The sequence below is a fragment of the Mobula birostris genome, chromosome 4 (genome assembly GCF_030028105.1).
Source record: "Mobula birostris isolate sMobBir1 chromosome 4, sMobBir1.hap1, whole genome shotgun sequence".
NCBI classification, from domain to species: Eukaryota; Metazoa; Chordata; class Chondrichthyes; order Myliobatiformes; family Myliobatidae; genus Mobula; species Mobula birostris.
The window spans coordinates 5,720,466-5,742,996 of NC_092373.1; the positions used below are offsets into that span (position 1 = coordinate 5,720,466).

The 22,531-nt window shown below is 43.4% G+C and overlaps 1 protein-coding gene across 1 annotated transcript in view; it reads right to left on the bottom strand.

The window, feature by feature from the left end:
• The window catches only part of slc7a14a (solute carrier family 7 member 14a), a 114,917-nt gene that overhangs the window by 27,317 nt on the left and 65,069 nt on the right, over positions 1-22,531 (bottom strand). The window contains exons 3-4 of the mRNA XM_072254462.1: positions 20,591-20,808; positions 9,359-9,505 (exon numbers count right to left, since the gene is read on the bottom strand). Of these exons, the coding sequence (XP_072110563.1) occupies positions 9,359-9,505; positions 20,591-20,808 (365 nt within the window). The remainder of the gene's footprint in view (positions 1-9,358; positions 9,506-20,590; positions 20,809-22,531) is intronic.

Here is a 22,531-nt window from a genome sequence, read left to right on the forward strand (position 1 = left end):
TGTCTTATGGTCATGGAAACTTGACATGGAATCGCCCAACTCTACTACAGTGGGGAATGAGGGATATGAAATTATATTTTTAATCATTTTCCATGACCATAAGACCTTTCTTATTTCTCATTTCCACACATAACGCCTCACTAGTCGAGTTATCCAGTCTGTCCTGATGGACCATGCTGTGACATTTTCCCTGACTAGTAATGCCGTCCGTCCTCCTTTAATTGGTCTGTCATGCCTAAAACAACGGATCCCAGAATACTGAACTGCCAGTTCTGTCCTTCCTGCAACCAAGTCTCACTAATGGCTACAACGTCATAATTCCAGCTGTTGATCCATGCCCTGAGCTCATCCGCCATTCCTACGATACTGTATTTCTTGCTTTGAAATGCATGTAGCCCAGGACACCAGTTGCACCATTCTCAAGCTTTTGATTCCTAAGTTTCCCTGAGGTCTTACCAATATCTGTCTCCACAACCTCTCCAGTGACTGTTCTGGCACTCTGGTTCCCATCCCCCTGGAACTTTAGTTTAAACCCCACCATGCGGCATTAACAAAACTTCCCACTAGGATATTAGTCCCCCTCCAGTTCAGGTACAAACTGTCCCTTCTGTACAGGTTCCACCTTCCCTGGAAGAGAGCCCAATGACCCAAAAATCTTATGCCTTCCCTCCTACTCCTTAGCCATATACTGAACTGTAATTTCTAGAATTACTAGCACATGGCATGGGTAGCAATCCTGAGATCACAACTCTTCAGGTCCTGCACTTTAACTTGGCACTTAACTCCCTGAACTCCCAATGCAGAACCTCATCACTCACCCTACCCATATCATTGGTACCTACATGGACCACGATCTCTGGCTGATCACCCTCCCACAGAAGAATGCTGAGGACTCAATCTGAGATGCCCTAGGCCCTGGCTTCCAGGAGGCAATATACTGTCCAAGAACCTCATTTTTGCCCACAGAACCTCCTGTCCATTCTCCTAACTAATGAATCCTCTATAACTACAGTGTTCCTCTTCTCCCCCACTTCCCTTCTGAGTCACAGACCCAGAGTCAGTGCCAGAGACCCAACCACTGTGACTTTCCTTGACTAGGCCATCTCCCCCAACAGTATCCAAAGTGATATACCTGTTTTTGAGAGGAATGGTGACAGGGGTGCTCTGCACTGGCTCTTTAATCCCCTTCCCATTCCTGACTGTCACCCAGTGTCCGGTGTCCTGCACCTCAGGTATAACTACCTCTCTATACATCCTATCTTTCACCCCTTCAGCCTCTCGAATGATCCAGAGTTCATCCAGTTCCAGCTCCAGCTCCCTAATGGGAATTGTTAGAAGCCACAGCTGGATGCACTTTTCACAGTTGTAGTCAGGGACACTGGATATCTCCTTGCCTTCCCACATCCTGCAAGTGGAGCATTCAACTACCCTGACTGGCAGCTCTACTGTCCTAACTGAGCAGATATAAAGAAGGGGGGTTTAAAAAAAACTTAACTGAGAGCTTTTCTTTTCTTTGCTTTCTCTGACTGAAACCTCGAAGAGCTGAAGCCTCAACATCATCACTATAACTCTGTCCACTCAGACGATACCTGCTGCGGTGAAGGCTGCTGTGCTTGTCCCTGCCTTCCTTTAACTTGCTCTTGCTAATCAAGCCCGAATATGGATTGGTCGCTGGTCAGAGCTCAGTTACGCTGCCGCGATCCGCCACTGCCTTTTTCTACTTGGGCAGTGCACCTGAGTGAAATCCTCTCTTCGCAAACTTCTGATGTCCGGATTGCTCGATGGTCAAAGCTGTCACAGGTTTCAATGTAAAAAGGCATCCGTTAGTCTTGCGAGACCATGGATCTGCGACTGGAAAGTTTTCACTCTCCAGGGCACCGACCTGGGCAAGGTTGTATGGAAGACCAGCAGTTGCCCATGCTGCAAATCTCCCCTCTCCATGACACCAATGTTGTCCAAGGGAAGGGCAAGGACCGATACAGCTTAGCACTGGTGTCGTCGCAGAGCAATGTGTGATTAAGTGTCTTGCTCAAGGACACAATGCGCTGCCTCGGCTGGGGCTCGAACTCATGACCTTCAGATCGCTAGTCGAATGCCTTAACCACTTGGCCACGAATACAACATATAATACTGAACTTCATAAATATTTAACCTTCTGGAAGAGAATCAAAGTTCCTCCGCGTCCATCACTTATATTTGCAAAATCATTGTCCTTCTGAGAGTAGAGCTGAACGACAACATATTTCAATAAGAGATATATTCCTTCCCATAACTTATAGTATACTTTGTGTATTACGCTGTACTGCTGCCACAAAACAACAAATTTCATCAAGTGCATTCAGGAGGTCCCAATAAAAAAGGTCACTGAGTGTACTTCTGTATGTTTGTGATCATCTGCTGCTGCACCCCATCCATTTCAAGGTCCATACACCATTGAATGTGTGGTTATTAGAATTACTGTGGCCTTCAATATTCAATATTCAGGAGGGATAGACAGGTGGATAGGGTAGGTAAGAAAGCTTATGGGGTGTCAGCTTTCATAAGTCGAGGGATAGAGTTTAAGAGTCGCGATGTAATGATGCAGCTCTATAAAACTCTGGTTATGCCACACTTGGAGTACTGTGTCCAGTTCTGTTCGTCTTACTATAGGAAGGATGTGGAAGCATTGGAAAGGGTACAGAGGAGACTTACCAGGATGCTGCCTGGTTTAGAGAGTATGCATTATGATCAGAGATTAAGGGAGCTAGGGCTTTACTCTTTGGAGAGAAGGAGGATGAGAGGAGACATGATAGAGGTGTACAAGATAATAAGAGGAATAGATAGAGTGGATAGCCAGCGCCTCTTCCCCAGGGCACCACTGCTCAATACAAGAGGACATAGCTTTAAGGTAAGGGGTGGAAAGTTCAAAGGGGATATTAGAGGAAGGTTTTTTACTCAGAGAGTGGTTGGTGCGTGGAATGCACTGCCTGAGTCAGTGGTGGAGGCAGATATACTAGTGAAGTTTAAGAGACTACTAGACAGGTATATGGAGGAATTTAAGGTGGGGGCTTATATGGGAGGCAGGGTTTGAGGGTCGGCACAACATTGTGGGCCGAAGGGTCTGTACTGTGCTGTACTATTCTATGTTCTATGTTCTATGAAAGAAAAGGAGGTGGGGTAGTGTTGCTGGTTAGAGAGGAGATTAACACAATAGAGAGGAAGGACATCAGCTGGGAGGATGTGGAATCGATATGGGTAGAGCTGCATAACACTAAGGGGCAGAAAACGCTGGTGGGAGATGTGTACAGGCCACCTAACAATACTAGTGAGGTTGGGGACGGCATTAAACAGTAAATTAGAAACACGTGCAATAAAGGAACAGCAGTTATAATGGGTGACTTCAATCTACATATAGATTGCGTGAACCAAATTGGTAAGGGTGCTGAGGAAGAGGATTTCTTGGAATGTATGCGGGATGGTTTTCTGAACCAAAATGTCGAGGAACCAATTAGATTGCAGGTCATTCTAGACTGGGTATTGAGCAATGAGGAAGGGTTAGTTAGCAATCTTGTCGTGCAAGGCCCCTTGGGTAAGAGTGACCATAATATGGTGGAATTCTTCAATAAGATGGAGAGTGACATAGTTAATTCAGAAACAAAGGTTCTGAACTTAAAGGGTAACTTTGAAGGTATGAGACGTGAATTAGCTAAGATAGACTAGCAAATGATACTTAAAGGGTTGATGGTGGATATGCAATGGCAAGCATTTAAAGATCACATGGATGAACTACAACAACTGTTCATCCCAGTTTGGCAAAAGAATAAATCAGGGAAGGTAGTGCACCCGTGGCTGACAAGAGAAATTAGAGATAGTATCAATTCCAAAGAAGAAACATACAAATTAGCCAGAAAAAGCGGCACACCTGAGGACTGGGAGAAATTCAGAGTCCAGCAGAGGAGGATAGAGGGCTTAATTAGGAAAGGGAAAAAAGATTATGAGAGAAAACTGGCAGGGAACATAAAAACAGACTGTAAAAGCTTTTATAGATATGTGAAAAGAAAAAGATTGATTAAGACAAATGTAGGTCCTTTACAGTCAGAAACAGGTGAATTGATCATGGGGAACAAGGACATGGCAGACTAACTGAATAATTACTTTGGTTCTGTCTTCACTAAGGAGGACATAAATAACCTTCCGGAAATAGTAGGGGACAGAGGGTCCAGTGAGATGGAGGAACTGAGGGAAATACATGTTAGTAGGGAAGTGGTGTTAGGTAAATTGAAGGGATTAAAGGCAGATAAATCCCCAGGACCAGATGGTCTGCATCCCAGAGTGCTTAAGGAAGTAGCCCAAGAAATAGTGGATGCATTAGTGATAATTTTTCAAAACTCGTTAGATTCTGGACTAGTTCCTAAGGATTGGAGGGTGGCTAATGTAACCCCACTTTTTAAAAAAGGAGGGAGAAAGAAACCAGGGAATTATAGACCGGTTAGCCTGACTTCGGTGGTGGGGAAAATGCTAGAGTCAGTTATCAAAGATATGATAACAGCACATTTGGAAAGCAGTGAAATAATTGGACAAAGTCAGCATGGATTTGTGAAAGGAAAATCATGTCTGACAAATCTTATAGAATTTTTTGAGGATGTAACTAGTAGAGTGGATAGGGGAGAACCAGTGGATGTGGTATATTTGGATTTTCAAAAGGCTTTTGACAAGGTCCCACACAGGAGATTAGTGTGCAAACTTAAAGCACACGGTATTGGGGGTAAGGTATTGATGTGGATAGAAAATTGTTTGGCAGACAGGAAGCAAAGAGTGGGAATAAACGGGACTTTTTCAGAATGGGAGGCAGTGACTAGTGGGGTACTGTAAGGCTCAGTGCTGGGACCCCAGTTGTTTACAATATATATTAATGACTTAGAGGAGGGAATTAAATGCAGCATCTCCAAGTTTGCAGATGACACGAAGCTGGGCGGCAGTGTTAGCTGTGAGGAGGATGCTAAGAGGATGCAGGGTGACTTCGATAGGTTAGGTGAGTGGGCAAATTCATGGCAGATGCAATTTAGTGTGGATAAATGTGAGGTTATCCACTTTGGTGGCAAGAACAGGAAAACAGATTATTATCTGAATGGTGGCCGATTAGGAAAAGGGGAGGTGCAACGAGACCTGGGTGTCATTATACACCAGTCATTGAAAGTGGGCATGCAGGTACAGCAGGCAGTGAAAAAGGCGAATGGTATGCTGGCATTCATAGCAAGAGGATTCAAGTACAGGAGCAGGGAGGTACTACTGCAGTTGTACAAGGCCTTGGTGAGACCACACCTGGAGTATTGTGTGCAGTTTTGGTCCCCTAATCTGAGGAAAGACATTCTTGCCACAGAGAGAGTACAAAGAAGGTTCACCAGATTGATTCCTGGCATGGCAGAACTTTCATATGAAGAAAGACTGGATGAACTGGGCTTGTACTCGCTGGAATTTAGAAGATTGAGGGGGGGATCTTATTGAAAAGTATAAAATTCTAAAGGGATTGGACAGGCTTGTCGCAGGAAGATTGTTCCCGATGTTGGGGAAGTCCAGAATGAGGGGTCACTGTTTAAGGATAAAGGGGAAGCCTTTTAGGACCGAGATGAGGAAAAACTTCTTCACACAGAGAGTGGTGAATCTGTGGAATTCTCTGCCACAGGAAACAGTTGAGGCCAGTTCATTGGCTATATTTAAGAGGGAGTTAGATATGGCCCTTGTGGCTAAAGGGATCAGGGGGTATGGAGAAAAAGCAGGTACAGGGTTCTGAGTTGGATGATCAGCCATGATCATACTGAATGGCGGTGCAGATGCGAAGGGCCAAATGGCCTACTCCTGCACCTGTTTTCTATGTTTCTATGTTTCCTGTCAGCTTGAACCAGTCTTGCTATTCTCCTCTGACCTCTCTCGTTAACAAGGCATTTTCACCCATAGGACTCTTAATGATAGTGGAGCCAAGAGATATGGGGAGAAGGCAGGAACGGGGTACTGATTGTGGATGATCAGCCATGATCACAGTGAATGGCGGTGCTGGCTTGAAGGGCCGAATGGCCTACTCCTGCACCTATTGTCTATTGTCTATTGACTGCAACTCACTGGATGTTTTTGTTTTCTGTACCATTCTTTGTAATCTCTAGAAAATGTAGTGTGTGAAATTCCCAGGAGATCAGCAGTTTCTGAGATACTTTTATCACCCCATCTTTCCCTGGTCAAGATCATTTATAAGGCCATAAGACCATAGATCACATCTTCCTACATTCTGATGTTTGGTCTGAACAACTGAACCTCTTGACCATGTCTGCATGCTTTTATGCACTGAGTTGCTGCCACATGATTGGCTGATTAGATATTTGTATTAGCAAGCAGGTGTTAAGGTGGCCACTGAGTGTGTGTCAGTGATATTAAAGCTGATTCTAGTTCTGATATCAATTACATAGATCATTTCTCTAGCTTCCATTTAAATCACCTCAGGAGAAGGAAGATTCCATGGAGAAGGAAGATTCTCTCAGGTTCCAAAGAGATTTATCTTTGACTGCCGTACACTCCTAAGTTCTATCCACTCTGATAAACGGCAGAGCCTTCTCTGCACATTCACTGCAAACTTCCTCACAAACCCAAAGGTCTCCATCTGGTGCCTGGTATGTTGGCCTTCATTAGTCTGGTGATTGAATTCAAAATGTTACACATGTGTGAAAGCAAAGGGCGGGTGATACTCTGGGTCAAGACTCTTTCATTTTGTTGTCTTGATCTGAGACCACAAGTCCCAACAAAGGGTTGCGAGGACTGTTGAGAGGATTGGGAGGGTTTGTCTTCCACCCATTAAAGATATTTATCAGGAGCACTGTATACGCAGGGCCCTAATCATTGTCAGTGGTCCCTCCCATCCGTCCAATAAGCTCTTTGAACCTCTACCATCAGGCAGGAGATACCATAGCAACGGCAAGAACTGCTAGGATGGGAAACAGCTTCTACCCCAGGCCGTGAGACTACTGAACTCTCTGCCACCACCCGGGTCTCATCACATATGTGGAGCCAGTACTGTTATACTGTTTACTTGTTGACCTGTGATATAAATGCACCTTATTATTTGTTAATTAATTTGTGGTAATATTACTTAATGTGTTATGTGTGTGAGTTCTATGTAATGTTTTGCACCTTGATCGCGGAAGAATGTTGTTTCATTTAGCTGTATACACATGTACCTGTGAACAACTATTAACTTCAGCTACAGACGTCTATTGTCCATTTCCATCCACAGATGTTGCCTGACAAGCTGATTCCAGCATATCATAAATACAAGAGATTCTGCAAATACTGAAAATACAGACCTGCTGAGCTCCTTTAGCATTCTGTGTGTATTATACCGGAGTTTATCCAGCAGCTCAGTTTTTGCCCCTTAACTACAAGCTATGGGTGGTTGGTGGGGGTACATCTCTACCAAAGGAAGTGTAAGGTGCTCCTTCCGTCCACTAGCCTGTAGGTCACCCTTGGGCAAGGTGTCGCACCTGTTAAGCCCCCTGAACAGGGTCACATGAAACCATGGGAGCAGGTGGTGGATGGTCGTATGAGCAGCTGGTGCATATCACAAGTCCTGGATATGTGACCACCGACGCCAGGCAGACAATCTCTGAATGGTATTGATAATGGCTGGGGTCACCTGTCTTGTAAAGACACTGCCCAGAAAAAGGCAATGGCAAACTGCCTCTGTGGAAAAGTTTGCCAAGAACAGTAATAACCATGGAAAGACCCTGATTGTATATGATATATGGCACGGCACATAAAAAACTAATGAACTACAAGCTGATTCCAGCATTATAAATCCCAATATCGAACAGTAAGATATGCAAAGTGACAACAGAGCACTGGAAAGGAAATGTTGCTGCTCCATAAAATCCTGGTTGGACTACACTTGCAAAGTTGTTGCCTCAATGTAGGAAGGATATGGAAGCTTTAGAGTGGAGACAGAGGAGATTTCAGGATGCTGAATGGGTTATTTTGTTTACTTATACAGTGTGGCACTGGTGCTCCCGGCCCTTTGAGCCATACCATCCCAGCAACCCCCTACAACCATGATTAACCCTAAACTGATCGCAGGATAATTTTTAAACTGCTCAGTACATCTTTGGATTGTGGGAGGAAGCCAGAAAACCCATACATTATTCCACATGGAAGGTGGATGGAGATTCTTTACAGATGTGCCAGAATTGAACTCTGAACTCCAGCACTCCAAGCTGTCGCAGTGTCGCTCGAACTGGTACGCTACTGTGGGCAGGTCTTATGAGATTAAAGATTGTGCCTTAAGGGGATAGGTTCAGTAAGCTGCAGTATTTCTCTTTGGAATGAAAGATGATTAAAGGTGGCTTAATCGAGGTGTACAATATTCAAGATTCAAAGATTCAAAAAACTTTATTGTCATTCTAACCATACATCAGCTCTGCAGGGCAGAATGAGACAGCATTTCTCAGGGGCAGTGCAATCATAATATAACAAATGCCACACCAAATAATAAACATAACAATAAATAGTAAAACACAATAGCCACATGTCAGTTAAAATCAAGTTATAAGTGTCCAGTGCAAGTTAAAAGTCTCCAAAGCAGAGTCAGGTGGAGCAGCTATTTAGCAGTCTGACTGCCTTGGGGTTTTAGTTTTGATGCTCCTGTAACGTTTGCGTGATGGCAGAAGAACAAACAGTTCATGGAGAGGGTGTGAGGGGTCTTTAATGATGTACCGTGTCTTCTGGAGGCATCGACTCTGAAAGAGGTCTTGGACAGAAGGTAGGGAGACCCCAATAACCTTCTCTGCTCCCCTAACCACCCTCTGCAAGGCTTTTTTGTCGACAGCACTGCAGCTGGAGTACCAGGTTGTGATGCAAAAGGTGATAAGAGACGTAGATGGAGTGGACAGGCAGAGACTTTTTCCCAGAGTGGAAAAGCCTATTACAAGGAGTTATAATGTTGAGCTGATGGGAGTAAAGCATAGGGGGTGATGTCAGAGGTAGGTTTATCAACGCAGAGAGTGGCGAGTGAGTGGAGCACCTGGCTAGGGGTGGTGGTCGAGGTAGATGTCATCGGAGCATTTAAGAAGCGCTTAGGTAGGCACACGGATGATAGGGAAATGGATGGTTAAGTGTGAAGGAAGGATTAGATTGATCTCAGAGTAGGTTAAAAGGTCAACATAACATCGTGGGCTGAAGGGCCTGTACGATGCTGTAATGGTCTATGTTCTATGTTCTGTGTTCTTAAGGTTGGTCAAAGTACTGAGTGTCTCAGAGGAGAGGGAAGAGAAGTTTATAGAAGTGGCTCTAACCTGAGAAAAAGAACGTAGGTCGCCAATTAGCAATGGAAGATTTCACTTACAGACACATACGCAGTCAGGCAGATCACAAGGGAGGCAGTAATGGCATAGGGAATGGAAGTGTTCGGATTCTTTGCTTCCTCTCCTGTCGTGGCGATGATATCAAACCCAATGAATGCGTAGAAGCAGGTGGCCGCACCCTGGAAAACCTGTATCAGCAGATTGCAAATTTAATGTTAAAGGGGGTTGAAGCACCTTCAATTACTCCAAAAGACTGAAGTTGGGTAAAATACTGAAAGGCTTTTATTCGCTGTACAATACGACCTCCACAGTGAGTGTCTGCCCCCGGACTGAGGGGGAGGGGCAAGACGAACACCTTTATACAGGACTCTGTGGGAGGAGCCACAGGGGCAGTCAGCAGAGGGGTGTGTCCAGACAGGTAACCGAGTTACAACATATATACATGGTTTACCACAGGAGTAGAAGTTTCTACAGCTGTACCGTGGAGAGCATTTTAACTGTTTGCATCACTGCCTGGAACGGAGGGGCCACTGCACAGGTTTGGAAAAAGCTACTCAGCCAGCTCCATCATGGGCACCAGCCTCCCCAGCATCCCGGACACCTTCGAAAGGTGATGACTCAAAAAGGTGGCCTCCATCATTAAGGACCTCTGTCACCCAGAACATGCCCTCTTCTCTTTGTTGCTATCAAGGACGAGGTACAGGAGCCGGAAGACACACTCTCAATGTTCCACGTACAGCTTTTTCCCCTCCACCATCAGATTTCTGAATGGACAATAAACTCATGAACAATAACTCAATATTTTTTTTTCTTTTATTTACTCTCTTTTTGCACGACTAATTTAAGTTATTTTTTAATAAAACAACAAATTTCACAACATACTGTATGCAAGTGATATTAAATCTGATTCTGATCTTGAAGTTCTACAGCTGTTATCTGAGTACATGTTCAGGTCAAGGGGAAGAGTTCAGGTTATCATGAGCTGAATTAAGACCCCTTCATTGTTTCTTCTACGAGTTGGAAGTAATACTGCAGCTACATAAAACTTTTGTCAGGCATCACTGGTCACCCGATTATAGGAAGGATGTGGAGGCTGTGAAAAAGGTGTAGAAGAGGTTCACTAGGATGCTGCCTGGATTAGAAGCCATGAGCCATAAGGACAGTTTGAGCAAACTTGGGTTGTTTGCTCTGGCTCGGTGGAGGGGAGATCTGATAGAGATTTGTCAAATTATCAGAGGCATAGACAAAGTGGACAGTCAGGATCTCTTCCCCAGTGTAAAATATTCCCCTGTTGTGTATTTAATATTTCAGTAGCAGTTGTAAACATTTTTGTTTGTTTAAATAATTCATTCTGAGTTATATGTCAAAGTAAGTGAATTGCATACTTCATGATGGCACCACGTCATATGTACATGTGCATCGCCTAAAGTGAAAAATGAAGTTATGCTTGCATTTTGGGCTCCCTCTCAATTAGTTTTATGTTTTGGAGTTACAAATCGTAACAATGGTGTTGAGGTACTTTTAAAACAAACCCGAAACAACTGTTGATGAGGTATTTTTAAAACAAGCCTGTTGACATGCAGCAAGACATTCGGTTTTTTAGAAAGCACAGTGAGTTACTGTCAGGTTTTAAAAAGTGCAGCACATGTCCTTCGGAAGGGAAGACACAAATTTTTAAAAAAGACAGAAAATGGAAGAACTCTTGGGTTCATAAACACTGAGCACCAGGTGTTAATAATCATTAAAAAGGAACAAAAATGTCTATTTGATCGCGCAACAGATAACTAGATTTTGTATTATGAATGGATAGAGTAGTATTTTAAAGCAAATTGAATAGACAATATGAAACAAGTTCCAGTTTTACTGAGTGCATTGCATGTAAAAACATACAGTTTGGCCTGCTCAGCCTTTTGTCCTTGGAGCGACAGAGGATGAGAGGTGACCTTATAGAGGTGTATAAGATGATGAGAGGCATTGATCGTGTTGATAGTCAGAGGTTTTTTCCCAGGGCTGAAATGGCTAACACAAGTAGGTACAGAGGTGATGTCAGGGGTAAGTTTTTTACTCAGAGAGTGGTGAGTGCGTGGAATGGGCTGCTGGCAATGGTGGTGGAGGTAGATACGATAGGATCTTTTAAGAGACTTCTGGATAGGTACGTGGAGCTTAGAAAAATAGAGGGCTATGGGGAAGTCTAGTAATTTCTAATGTAGGAACGTGTTCAGCACAACTTTGTGGGCTGAAGGCCTGTATTGTGCTGTAGGTTTTCTATGTTTTTTCTATGTTTTGCTTAGGAGTTTGACTATTTCAATTAAACCAGCCAAAATGAGCTTTGCTGATATTGTGATTGTAATGCAGGAATGTTTAGAACTGAAACCATTGTTTATTGCAGAACATTTTTGGTTTCATAGCAGAATCAAAAGGAAGGGGCGTCCATTTCAGTGTATGTGACTTAATTGAAGGGATTGTCAGAGCAATCTTGAAAACCTGCCGGTGATAATAAACCTGATTTTCATTCTGATTCTGATTCATTGTCAGGTCAATGATAGGCTTAATGATGCGCTGCCAGATTGTTTAGTTTGTGGAATGTTACAAGAAAGCATCCAAAAATGGCTCCTAACTGAAGCACAACTCACATTTAAAAGAGTAATTGAAATAGTTTTATCTGTGGAAACAGCAGAGACGCAATTGAGTCACAGTTCGGAATGAAAGTGTGTGTGAACAGCACTACAACATCTAAACAGAAACTTGCTGGCTGAGCAAATTGTGTTACTGTTGTGGCAGAGGCTCACATTCACCAGACCAGTGCAGGTTTAAAGGTTTAACTTGCGGAAAATGTATAAACAGTAGGACACACACGAAGAGCATGTTGGCCCTTAATAACTAGATGACACAGAGATGAGAAAAAAATAGAAAGTCAAGTCACAATTTCAAAAAGAGCACTAAACTACACGCTGTTAATGAAAAATCTGATAATGATGAGAGTGATGCAGGACTGAGTAGTCCTGGGATTTGCAATGTGAAAACTAACAATAAACTAGCAATGTGGCTTAAGTGAATAGCAAATTAAATAAAATGGAATTGGGCACTTGTTCGGCTGTTTCAGTCATTCCACAAAAAGAGTTTGAATGGTATTTCAAAGATACTAAACTGAAGCCTGCAGATATCCAATTAAGAACATATACTCGAGAAAAGGTAACTCCGTGCAACAGCAAAATCCAACAACTCACATTTGGCTTGTACATGGTAAAAACAGAAAGACTAGCACAACTCTCTCTCTGGCTATCCATCCAATAGGATGATGATGGTTCCTTTCAGTCAGTTAGTAGGGTGGGATACCCCACTCCTCAGAAAGGAACAGCGTGTGCATGAGTGGATTTTAGGTGAGTAGGGGGTTGCACAGGTCCAGACCCACCCTCTCAACATCCCCTCCTGGATCCAGCGGCATGGTGGGGTCCAAGATGGCTGGGGGAAGTTCTGTTGCAGTGAATGGCCAGACCAAGCTTCGATGCAAGGGGTCCCCTTTCCGCGCTTCACGTGTTTATTTGTGTTTTCTAGATGACCGTTGACCCTACGAGAGGGTTCATCCGCCCTTTGACAGGTCTTGTTTTTCATCCTGCAGGGTGTCTAGCCACCCTCCTCACCAGGCAAGCCCAGTGGGGGAGCCGGTTTAGTCGCCGACCACTCGACCATGCGACAGGTAGTACTGGGTTACATGGTACCAGTAGCACTCAGACCAGTGACCTGACAGTTGCACCAGCACAACTACAACTCAACTGGAGATCTGATTACCATTTGCATGCCATATCCCCTGAGAAACAGAGTCAACTGAAAGTGAATACAGAAAGGTGCTGGATGATGTCACAACTGTCTGCATGCTGCACACTATGAACCGTTGCCCAAAGATGGCAAACTGATGCTGTCACTAACTTCTGTGCCACTGGTTAGGAAGGATATTGGACTAAGGAAGGATCATGTTGCCCAGAGGAAGCATGAAATTAATGAAAGCACTGACGTTTCCATTTTCATAGGAAACGTGGCTGGGAAAGCTTCTCATCTGTTAATCGGGCAGTTTCTTGAGAAACGTGGCTTGGTTTCAAGGAGGTTCAGGAAAGTTCGTGCATTCACCTTTTATGAGTACCAAGAACAATGAATCTGCTCTGTGTGCGTTAAGGTTACTGCATGAATTTCAAGTGGGAGACAAAAAGCTACTGGTAAAAGTAGATGTAAAGACAATGCCCTTCTTGATGAATGGAAGGCCAAAGAGAAAGGAGTAAATGGAGATATGAAAAACAAAGGATTCATCTGATGATGTTGTGGATAAAGAAACCAAGGGGACAGATCAGATGGTAAAGTAGAGGGATATTCCAGTGAACTAAATGGATTTTCCCAAGATCAAGATGCACAAACTAGAAGAAAGAGCAAGGAGAAGAAAGGTGTCTAGAGCAATCAGAACCTCTTCCTACAGACTCAGAGTAAACTCCGAGGAGGAAGCCCCAGAGCCTAAGATTGCTTTCACAGCCACAAGTCTCAGCTGCCAAGCAAAGTGACCTCCCTTGTCAGGAATGATGTTATCCCACAAAAGTAAGAAATTCTCCACAGTCAAGTAAATTTTTAGGCCTGAATGGGACAATTTAAAAACTTACTATGCTGTGGATGTCTATATAAGAGTTGCGTTATATAGTATACCGTGTATATAGTTCAGAATGTATTCTATATTGAAGTTTATAGCTGAGCAGGGAGGAGTGTTGTGTATTAATATTTCAGTTACATTTGAGTAATATTGTTAATATATTCTTCAATTAAGTGTTCATTTAAATAATTCATTATTGGTTATCTGTAAAAATAAGTGAATTGCACGCGTCATGATGTTACCTTACGATACGTACACACTCCTCGTTTAAAGTAAAAAACTAACTTACATTCACATTTCGGACTCCTGTCTTTTCCTTAATTAGTTAAATGTTTTGGAGTTACAAAACATAACAGCAACCTTCTCATAATTCTGGGATTTCCTCTCTGGGGTTTCTCGCAATACCGTAAGGACCATTCCGCTGCTGGCAACAAGATGATAATCTGGGGAGTTATTGGGATTTCTCAAATCTGGTCAGTAGTGTAACACTCAGTTCAAGGTGCTGGATGATAAAGAAGAGATGAAGTTCTCTGGAATCCATTCAAGTTAATGAGTTGTGTTAAACAAATGCATTTATTAAACACCGCCAGACTACAGTGGCGTGCAGTTTACAGACTACAGACTACAGCTGACCGGCAGGAAGCAAAGAGTAGGAATAAAGGGATTCTTTTCTGATTGGCTGCTGGTGATGAGTGGTGTTTCACAGAGGGTTTCTTTTCACATTATATGATGGAATTGATGGCTTTGTGGCCAGGTTTGTGCATGATACAAAGATAGGTGGAGGGACAGGTAGTTTTGAGGAAGCAAGAAGTCTGCTGAAGGACTTACACAGATTGTTCAATAGGTCAAGGAAGCAGCAGATGGAATATAGTGTTGACAAATGTATGGTCATGCATTTTCACAGAAGGAATCAATGTGTAGAATATTTTCTAAACACGGAAAAAAATTCAGGAATCAGAGGTGGCAGGGGACCTGGCAGTCCTTGAGCAGGATTCCCGAGAGGTTAACTTGCTGATTGAGTCAGTGGTAAGGAAAGCAGCCATGCAATGTTAGCATTCATTTTGAGAGGATTACAATATAAAAGCAACGATGTGCTGTTGGAGCTTTAGAAGGCAGTAGTCAGATCGCATTGCGAGCAGTTTTGTCTCCTATCTAAAAAAGGACATGCTGGCATTGGAGAGGGTCCAGAGGAGGTTCAAGAGACTACTCTAGGATTGAAAGGGTTAATATATGCAGAACATCTGATGGCTCTGGGCTCAAGTTCAGAAGAAAGAGGGAAAATCTCATTGAAACTTATTGAATATTGAAAGGCCTAGGCGGAGTGGACGTGAAGAGGATGTTTCCTATAGTGGTGTAGCCTAGAACCAGCAGGCAGAGCTTCAGGTACAAAGACATCTTGTTACAACAGATATAAAAAGAATTTCTTCAGCCAGACTGTGGTGAGTCCGTGGAATTCATTGACACAGACGGCCGTATAGGTCAAGTCATGAGCATATTTAAAGCGGATGTTGATGGGTTCTTGATTAATCCAGGCATCAAAGGTTACAGGTGGAAGCCAAGAGAATGGGGAAAGCCACAATGGCTGTGCCTGTGGCACTGAGTCTGGGCCTGTGGCTCAGAAGGGTAGGAAACTGAAGAGGACTGCAGCATTAAGACAGATAGGCAATTCTGTGAAGGCAAAAAAGAAACTCATATGGTAGTTTGCCACCCAGGTGCCAGGGACCACGATGTTTCTGAACACATCCACAATATCTTGAAAAGGGTGGGTGAGCAGACAGAAGTCGTGGTACATATTGGTACCAACAACATAGGTAGGAAAAGGAAGGAGGTCCTGAAAACAGAACACAGCGAGTTAGGAAGGAAGCTGAGAAACTGGACCTCAAGGGTAGTAATCTCGGGGTTGCTGTCTGTACCACGTGACAGTGAGGATAGGAATAGAATGAGGTGGCAGATAAATGTGTGGCTGAAGAATTGGAGCAGGGGGAAGGGATACAGATTTCTGGATCATTGGGACCTCTTCTGGGGCAGGTGTGACCTGTACAAGAAGGAAGGCTTGCACGTGAATCCGAATGGGACCAATATCCTTGCAGGTACCTTTGCTAGAACTGTTGGGAGTGGTTTAAACTAATATGGCAGGAGCACGGGAACCAGTATGACAGAACTGAGGATGAGCTAGCTAGTTTGCAAGTAGACGACGGGTGTAATATGAATGTAAGGACGGACAGGTCAATGACTGGGTACAAATGCAGACAGTGCAAAGAGTTCACTTGTACCATAGAGGCAAAATTCAAAAGAGCACAGAATGCAGGACTGAAGGTGCTGTATTGAAATGCATATAGTATTCAGAATAAGGTGGATGAACTCGTGTTGCTATTTGAGCGTAGTCAGTATGACGTTGTGGACAACACAGTCATGGCTGAAAGAAGTCATAGATGGGAGACTAATATCAAAGGATATACGTTGTGTTAAAAGGACAGGCAGGAAGGCATAGGCAGTGGTGTGGCCGTTGGCAAGAGATGGAATCATATCTTTAGAAACACAGTATCAGAGAATGCCAAATCTTTGTGGGTGCAGTTAAGAAACTGCAAGGGTGAAAATCAATTAAGGGAATCATATATAACCCTCCAAATAGTAGCCAAGATGTGGGGTTGAGATTGCAAAAGGAACTGGAAAGGGTACGTAATATGGGTAATGTCACAATTGTAATGGGGGACTTCAATATGCAAAGAGATTGGGAAAATCAGGTTGGTGTCAGATTGCAAGAGAGGGAATTCGTTGAATGCCTACAAGATGGCTTGTAGAGCAGCTTGTGCTTGAGCCTACATGGGGAAAGGCTAACTTAGATTGGGAGTTGTGTAATAATGCAGATTTTATTAGAGAGTTTAAGCTAAAAAGAAACCTTTAGGAGTCAGTGATCATAATATGATAGAATTCATATGGCAATTTGAAAGGGAGAAGCATAAGTCAGATGTATCAGTATTGCAATGGAATAAAGGGAACTACAAAGGCATGAGGGAGGAGCGTGCCCAGGTGGACTGGTGGGGATGACAGCAGAGCAGAGGTATCTGGGAATACTTCACAAAATGCAGGATAGATATGTCCCACAAAGAAAGAAGTTCTCAAATGGCAGGGCTAGGCAATCGTGGCTGACAAGGGAAGTTAAGGACTGCATAAAAGCTAATGTAGCAAAAGTGAGTGGGAATTTGGATGATTGGGAAGTTTTTAAACTCCAACAAAAGGCAACTAAAAAAACCATATGAAGGGAAAAGATGAAATATGAGGGCAAACTAGTCGATAATATAAAGCAGGATACTAAAAGCTTTTTCAGTTATATAAAGAGTAAAAGGGAGGTGAGAAGTGATATTGGACCACTGGAAAATGACGCTGGTGAGGTAGTAATGGGGACAAAGAAATGGCAGATGAACTTAAAGGGTACTTTGCATCTGTTTTCATTGTGGAAGACACTAGCTGTGTGCCAGAGGTCCATGAGTGTCAGGGAGCAGGAGTGAGTGCCATTGCTATTACAAAGGAAAAAGTGCTAAGTAAACTCAAAGGTCTTAAGGTGGATAAGTCACCTGGGCCAGATGAATTACATCCCAGGGTGCTGAGAGAGGATGTTGAAGAGATAACAGATGCATTGGTCATGATCTTTCAAGAATCACTTGATTCTGACATGGTCCTGGAGGACTGGAAGATTACAAATGTCACTCCACTGTTAAAAAGGGAGGAAGGCAAAAGAATGGAAACTATAAGACAGTTAGCCTAACCTCAGCAGGAGAGAAATGCTGGAGTCTATTATTGAGGATGAGGTTTCAGGGCACTAGGAGACTAATGACAAAATAAACCAAAGTCAGCATGGTTTCTCTGAAGGGAAATCTTGCCTGACAAATCTGTTGGAGTTCTTCAAGGAAGTAACAAGCAGGGTGGACAAAGGAGAGGCAGTAGATGTCACTTACTAGGATTTTCAGAAGGCATTTGATAAGGCGCCCCACATGTGGCTGCTTAACAAGATAAAATCCTATGTTGTTACAGGAAAGATACTGGGATGGACAGAGGAATGGCTGACAGGCAGGAGGCAGTGAGTGGGAATAAAGGGGGCCTTTTTAGTGACTAGTGGTGCTCCTCAGGGGTCAATATTGGGACTGCTACTTTTCACATTGTTTGTCAATGATTTAGATAATGGAATTGATATTTTTGTGGTAAAGTTTGAAGATGATATGAAGATAGGTGGAGGGGTAGGTAGTGCTGAGGAAGCCATGTGATTGTAGAAAGGCTTACACATATTGGAAGAATGGGCAAAAAAGTGGAATACAATGTTGGGAAATGTATGATAATACATTTTAGTGAAAGGAACAAAAGTGCAGAATATTATCTAATTTGAGAGAAAATTCAAACATCAGAGGTGCAGAGGGACTTGGGCATCCTTGTGCAAGGGTCCAAGAAGGTTAATTTACCAGTTGAGTCTGTGGTAAAGAAGGCAAATGCAATGTTGGCATTCATTTCAAGGGGAATAGAATATAAAAGCAAGGAGATAATGCTGAGCCTTTATAAGACACTAGTCAGGCCGCACTTGGAATGTTGTCAACAGTTTTAGGCCCCATATCTGGGAAAGGATGTGTTATCATTGGAGAGAGTCCAGAGGAGGTTCACTAGGATGATTCCGTAAATGAATAGGTTAACATATGAGTAGTGTTTGGCAGCTTTGGGCCTGTACTCATTGGAATGTGGGGGATCTCTTTGAAACCTACCGAATGTTGACAGGACTAGATAGGTGGATGTTGAGAGGATGTTTCCTATGGTGGGGGTATCCAGAACTAGAGGGCACAGCCTCAAAATTGAGGGGTGACCCTTTAGAGCAGAGGTAAGGAGAAATTTTTTTAGCCAGAGTGTAGTGGATCTGTGGAATGCTCTGCCACAGACTGGGGTGGCAGCAAAGATTGCAGGTATTTTTAAAGTGAAAACTGATTGTTCTCTTATCGGTCAGAGCATCAAAGGGAAGGCAGGAATATGGGGTTGAGTGGGATATGGAATCAGCCGTGATGAAATGCCGGAGCAGACTCGATGGGCTGAATGGCCAAATTCTGCTCCTATGTCCAATGGTCCAATGGAGTGATTGAACAAAGCTGGTACTGATGATCTGCCAGAAAACAATTTCAGAAAAATCTCCACACTGATACAAATTAGATGACGCAGTAGGAAATGCAGAAGTCAAGTAATTTCTTCTCTATTGTATTCTGTTCAGTTAGCTGAAGAAATTTAACATCCATTCCTACCTGCCAATAATAATAATCAGAATAATAATAATCCTTCACTGCCTCAGCAGCTGGAATATTTTTGAAAGACTCTGTCAGAGTGAGTGCAGCCCCCAGCAGCCATGCATTGAGTCTCAGTCCATGCCAAAACATCTCAAATTTGAGTTGTTTTCTCTGCAGAGGTGGAGGCTGAGGGTAGATCTAATAGAGGTTTATAGGATTATGTGAGCAATAGATAGAATAGACAGATGGTATCTTCAGAATCAGAATCAGAATCAGGTTTATTATCATTGATGACGTGAAATTGGTTAACTTAGCAGCAGCAGTTTAATGCAATACAACATAGAGAAAAAAATAAAATAATAATAGTAATTATAATAAATAAGTAAACCTTGTTCAGTATACTTTATACAGTATACATATACTGAATAGATTAAAATCGTGCAAAAAGCAGAAACACTATACTTTAAAAAAACAGTGAGGTAGTTTCCAAAGGTTCAATGTCCATTTAGGAATCGGATGGCAGAGGGGAAGAAGCTGTTCCTGAATCGCTGAGTGTGTGCCTTCAGGCTTCTGTACCTCCTACCTGATGGTAACAGTGAGGAAAGGGCATGCTCTGGGTGCTGGAGGTTCTTAATAATGGACGCTGCCTTTCTGAGACACTGCTCCCTGAAAATGTCCTGGGTACTTTGTAGACTAGTACCTAAGATGGAGCTGACTAAATTTACAACCTTTTGCAGTTTCTTTCAGTCCTGTGCAATAGCCACACCCCCACCCCCACCCCCGTACCAGGCAGTGATGGAACCTGTCGGATTGCTCTCCACGGTACATCTATAGAAGTTTTTGAGTGTATTTGTTGACATACCAAATCTCTTCAAACTCCTAACAAAGTATAGCCGCTATCTTGCCTTCTATATAACTGCATCAATATTTTTCCCAGTGTTGAAATGTTTGATACCAGAAGGCATGCATTTAAGGTCTGAGGGGGCAATTTCAAAGGAGATGTGAGGGGCAAGTTGTTTTACACAGAGAGTGGTGGGTATCTGGGATGTGCTGCCTGGGGTGGTGACAGATACATTGGGACTTTTAGACAGGCACATGAATATGAGGGAAATGCATCCTTCTGGTATTGACAGGTACAAGTAAAATTTTAAGTCATAAGAGTGTGTGTGTTCTGGGCCATTATTTTAGTTATTTTCATTATCTCTTTTGTTTTATTATTCGGCAACCACTGTTACTTCAACAGTACATGCTTTCTGGCTTTGTATGTACTGTCTGAAGGGAGTGTGCACTAAAGAGAATCTGAATCTGAAGAGACGAATCACACAGCGCCCTCTTCATTACATTCCAATGCATTCTGCCAGTACAAATGTTTTGAGGTTGTTACTTACCCCAGACCACCCAAAGGGGAGAAACTTTCCTCCATCCCAGTTGGCGCTGTTGACGAAGAACAACCCTGCGAACATGATGAAGACCCAAGCTGCAAGGTTGATGATGTTCAAGACGTTGTTGAAGCCCACTGAGTTCTTCACCCCCAGGGAGATGATGACCGTCACAATGACAGCGATAATCATTGCAAGGATATCGGGATAGGACTCCTCTCCTTTCCCTGTACAAACACAGGAAACAGTACAAATCACTTGAGAACAATGAGTGGCCATTAGGACTGGACTTTGCCCACAAGCTTAACCTGTCAAACACTAGATCCTCACTAAAATTAGGCACTACGGTCAGAAGATGGCACAGAGGCAAAGTTGTTCTGTTTGGAAACTATGTTTCAAATCTGCTCCGCTCTATTATAAGGGTCCAGTATTCAAATATTATGTTTTTTAAAATTTATTTAGAGATAAATTCCAGTACAGGCACTCCCTGCCCAATGAGCCACACTGCCAAGCAAACTATCTATTTAACCTTAGTCTAATCACAGAACAATTTACAATGACCAATTAACCTACTATTGTTTAACCCCATTCTTTAAAAACCCGGAGCTACAGAAATGCCAACAGAACCTCCAGAGACCTCATCCTGGGAGAGGAAGGATCTTTACCAAGAAGATCGGTGACACCTGAAGAAAACTTGAAAGACTGGCCCAGGACAGAGGACTCGGGTGAGCTGCTATGCCCCTGTAGAGGCACCCTAATGAAAAAGAAGAATTTGTCATTCTGATACAGAACTAATCCAGGGTCTCTTCTGCGCTTCCTTGGGACTACCTCAAAGATATAACTTACTATGGCCTTACCAATATGACAACACCCTCAGTAACAGTAGCCTCTCCAGGTCCAGACAAAGGTCTAATTACTTGGCCCTTGCATCTTTCGTACAGTTGCAAGACACTGCTAAGTATTGCGAACATCAGGTATTGCAGGTCTGCCCCACTGGCGAATTGATCAATGGCGATGGAGATGGACTTGTTGCGCATCATGTTGCCAGTGGTCTCAGCTACCCAGGAAGGAAGGCATCAGAGGTGGTGCACAGTCCAACAAACAGTGCAAGTGATTGTTTTGAATGTTTTTCCTGTGTTTGCAAGAGCCTGTCCACTTCACCATTGAACTTGAACTATGGACTACGAACATCGGCCACTTTGTTTCCCTGGTTATGACCACAATTGCGCTGTTCCTCCCTGGCAATCAGGAGTTTATGAAGATCTGGGGTCATGGTGTATTACACACACATACAACAGCAGGGTGGTGGAGATAAGGTTCCTTAAAGCTGTCATAGCAGAGTGGGGGAAGATGGGGATAAGCTCCCACTATCTATTAAACGCTCCCAATGCATGCGCCTCAAATAACCTCTGACAACCAAGTCCAGCTCCTGGCCTTCACATGTGGTTTAGCTACTAAGCCCAGTGGAACCGTTTCACTGACAGCAGAAGGGGCAAAGGTGGGTTAATGGTGCCTTAAAAACAGTCACTTTGGGCAAATGGGGTTCATCAGCCGTGTGTGGGAGCTCACCTGGAAAACTCTGATCTCTTGAGGCTATACCCACTCATGCGGAAGTCTTCGGAAGTAAACCCTGATGAACAATCCCTAAGGTAGTCCTGCGTTGAGTGCAACGTTGATTGGCAACTCCTGCAACAACACCAGTGTATAGGTCTCTGTTGTTCCTTTGGATCCATCAGCTGTGTCGAGAGGGGGGACCCGCTGCATTGGCAATAGCTTGCTGTCAATATCATACTTCCCTGGCTTGCAAATCACATAGATGGCTAGGGCGGAACATTCAAGGTCGGTCCTGACCAATGCAGGGTCCTTAATTATTATACAACAATGCAGGGCTCACTGGAGAACTGTGGGGATGGCAGTGGTGTTGGTGAAGGACCTGTAAGAATCTGGCAG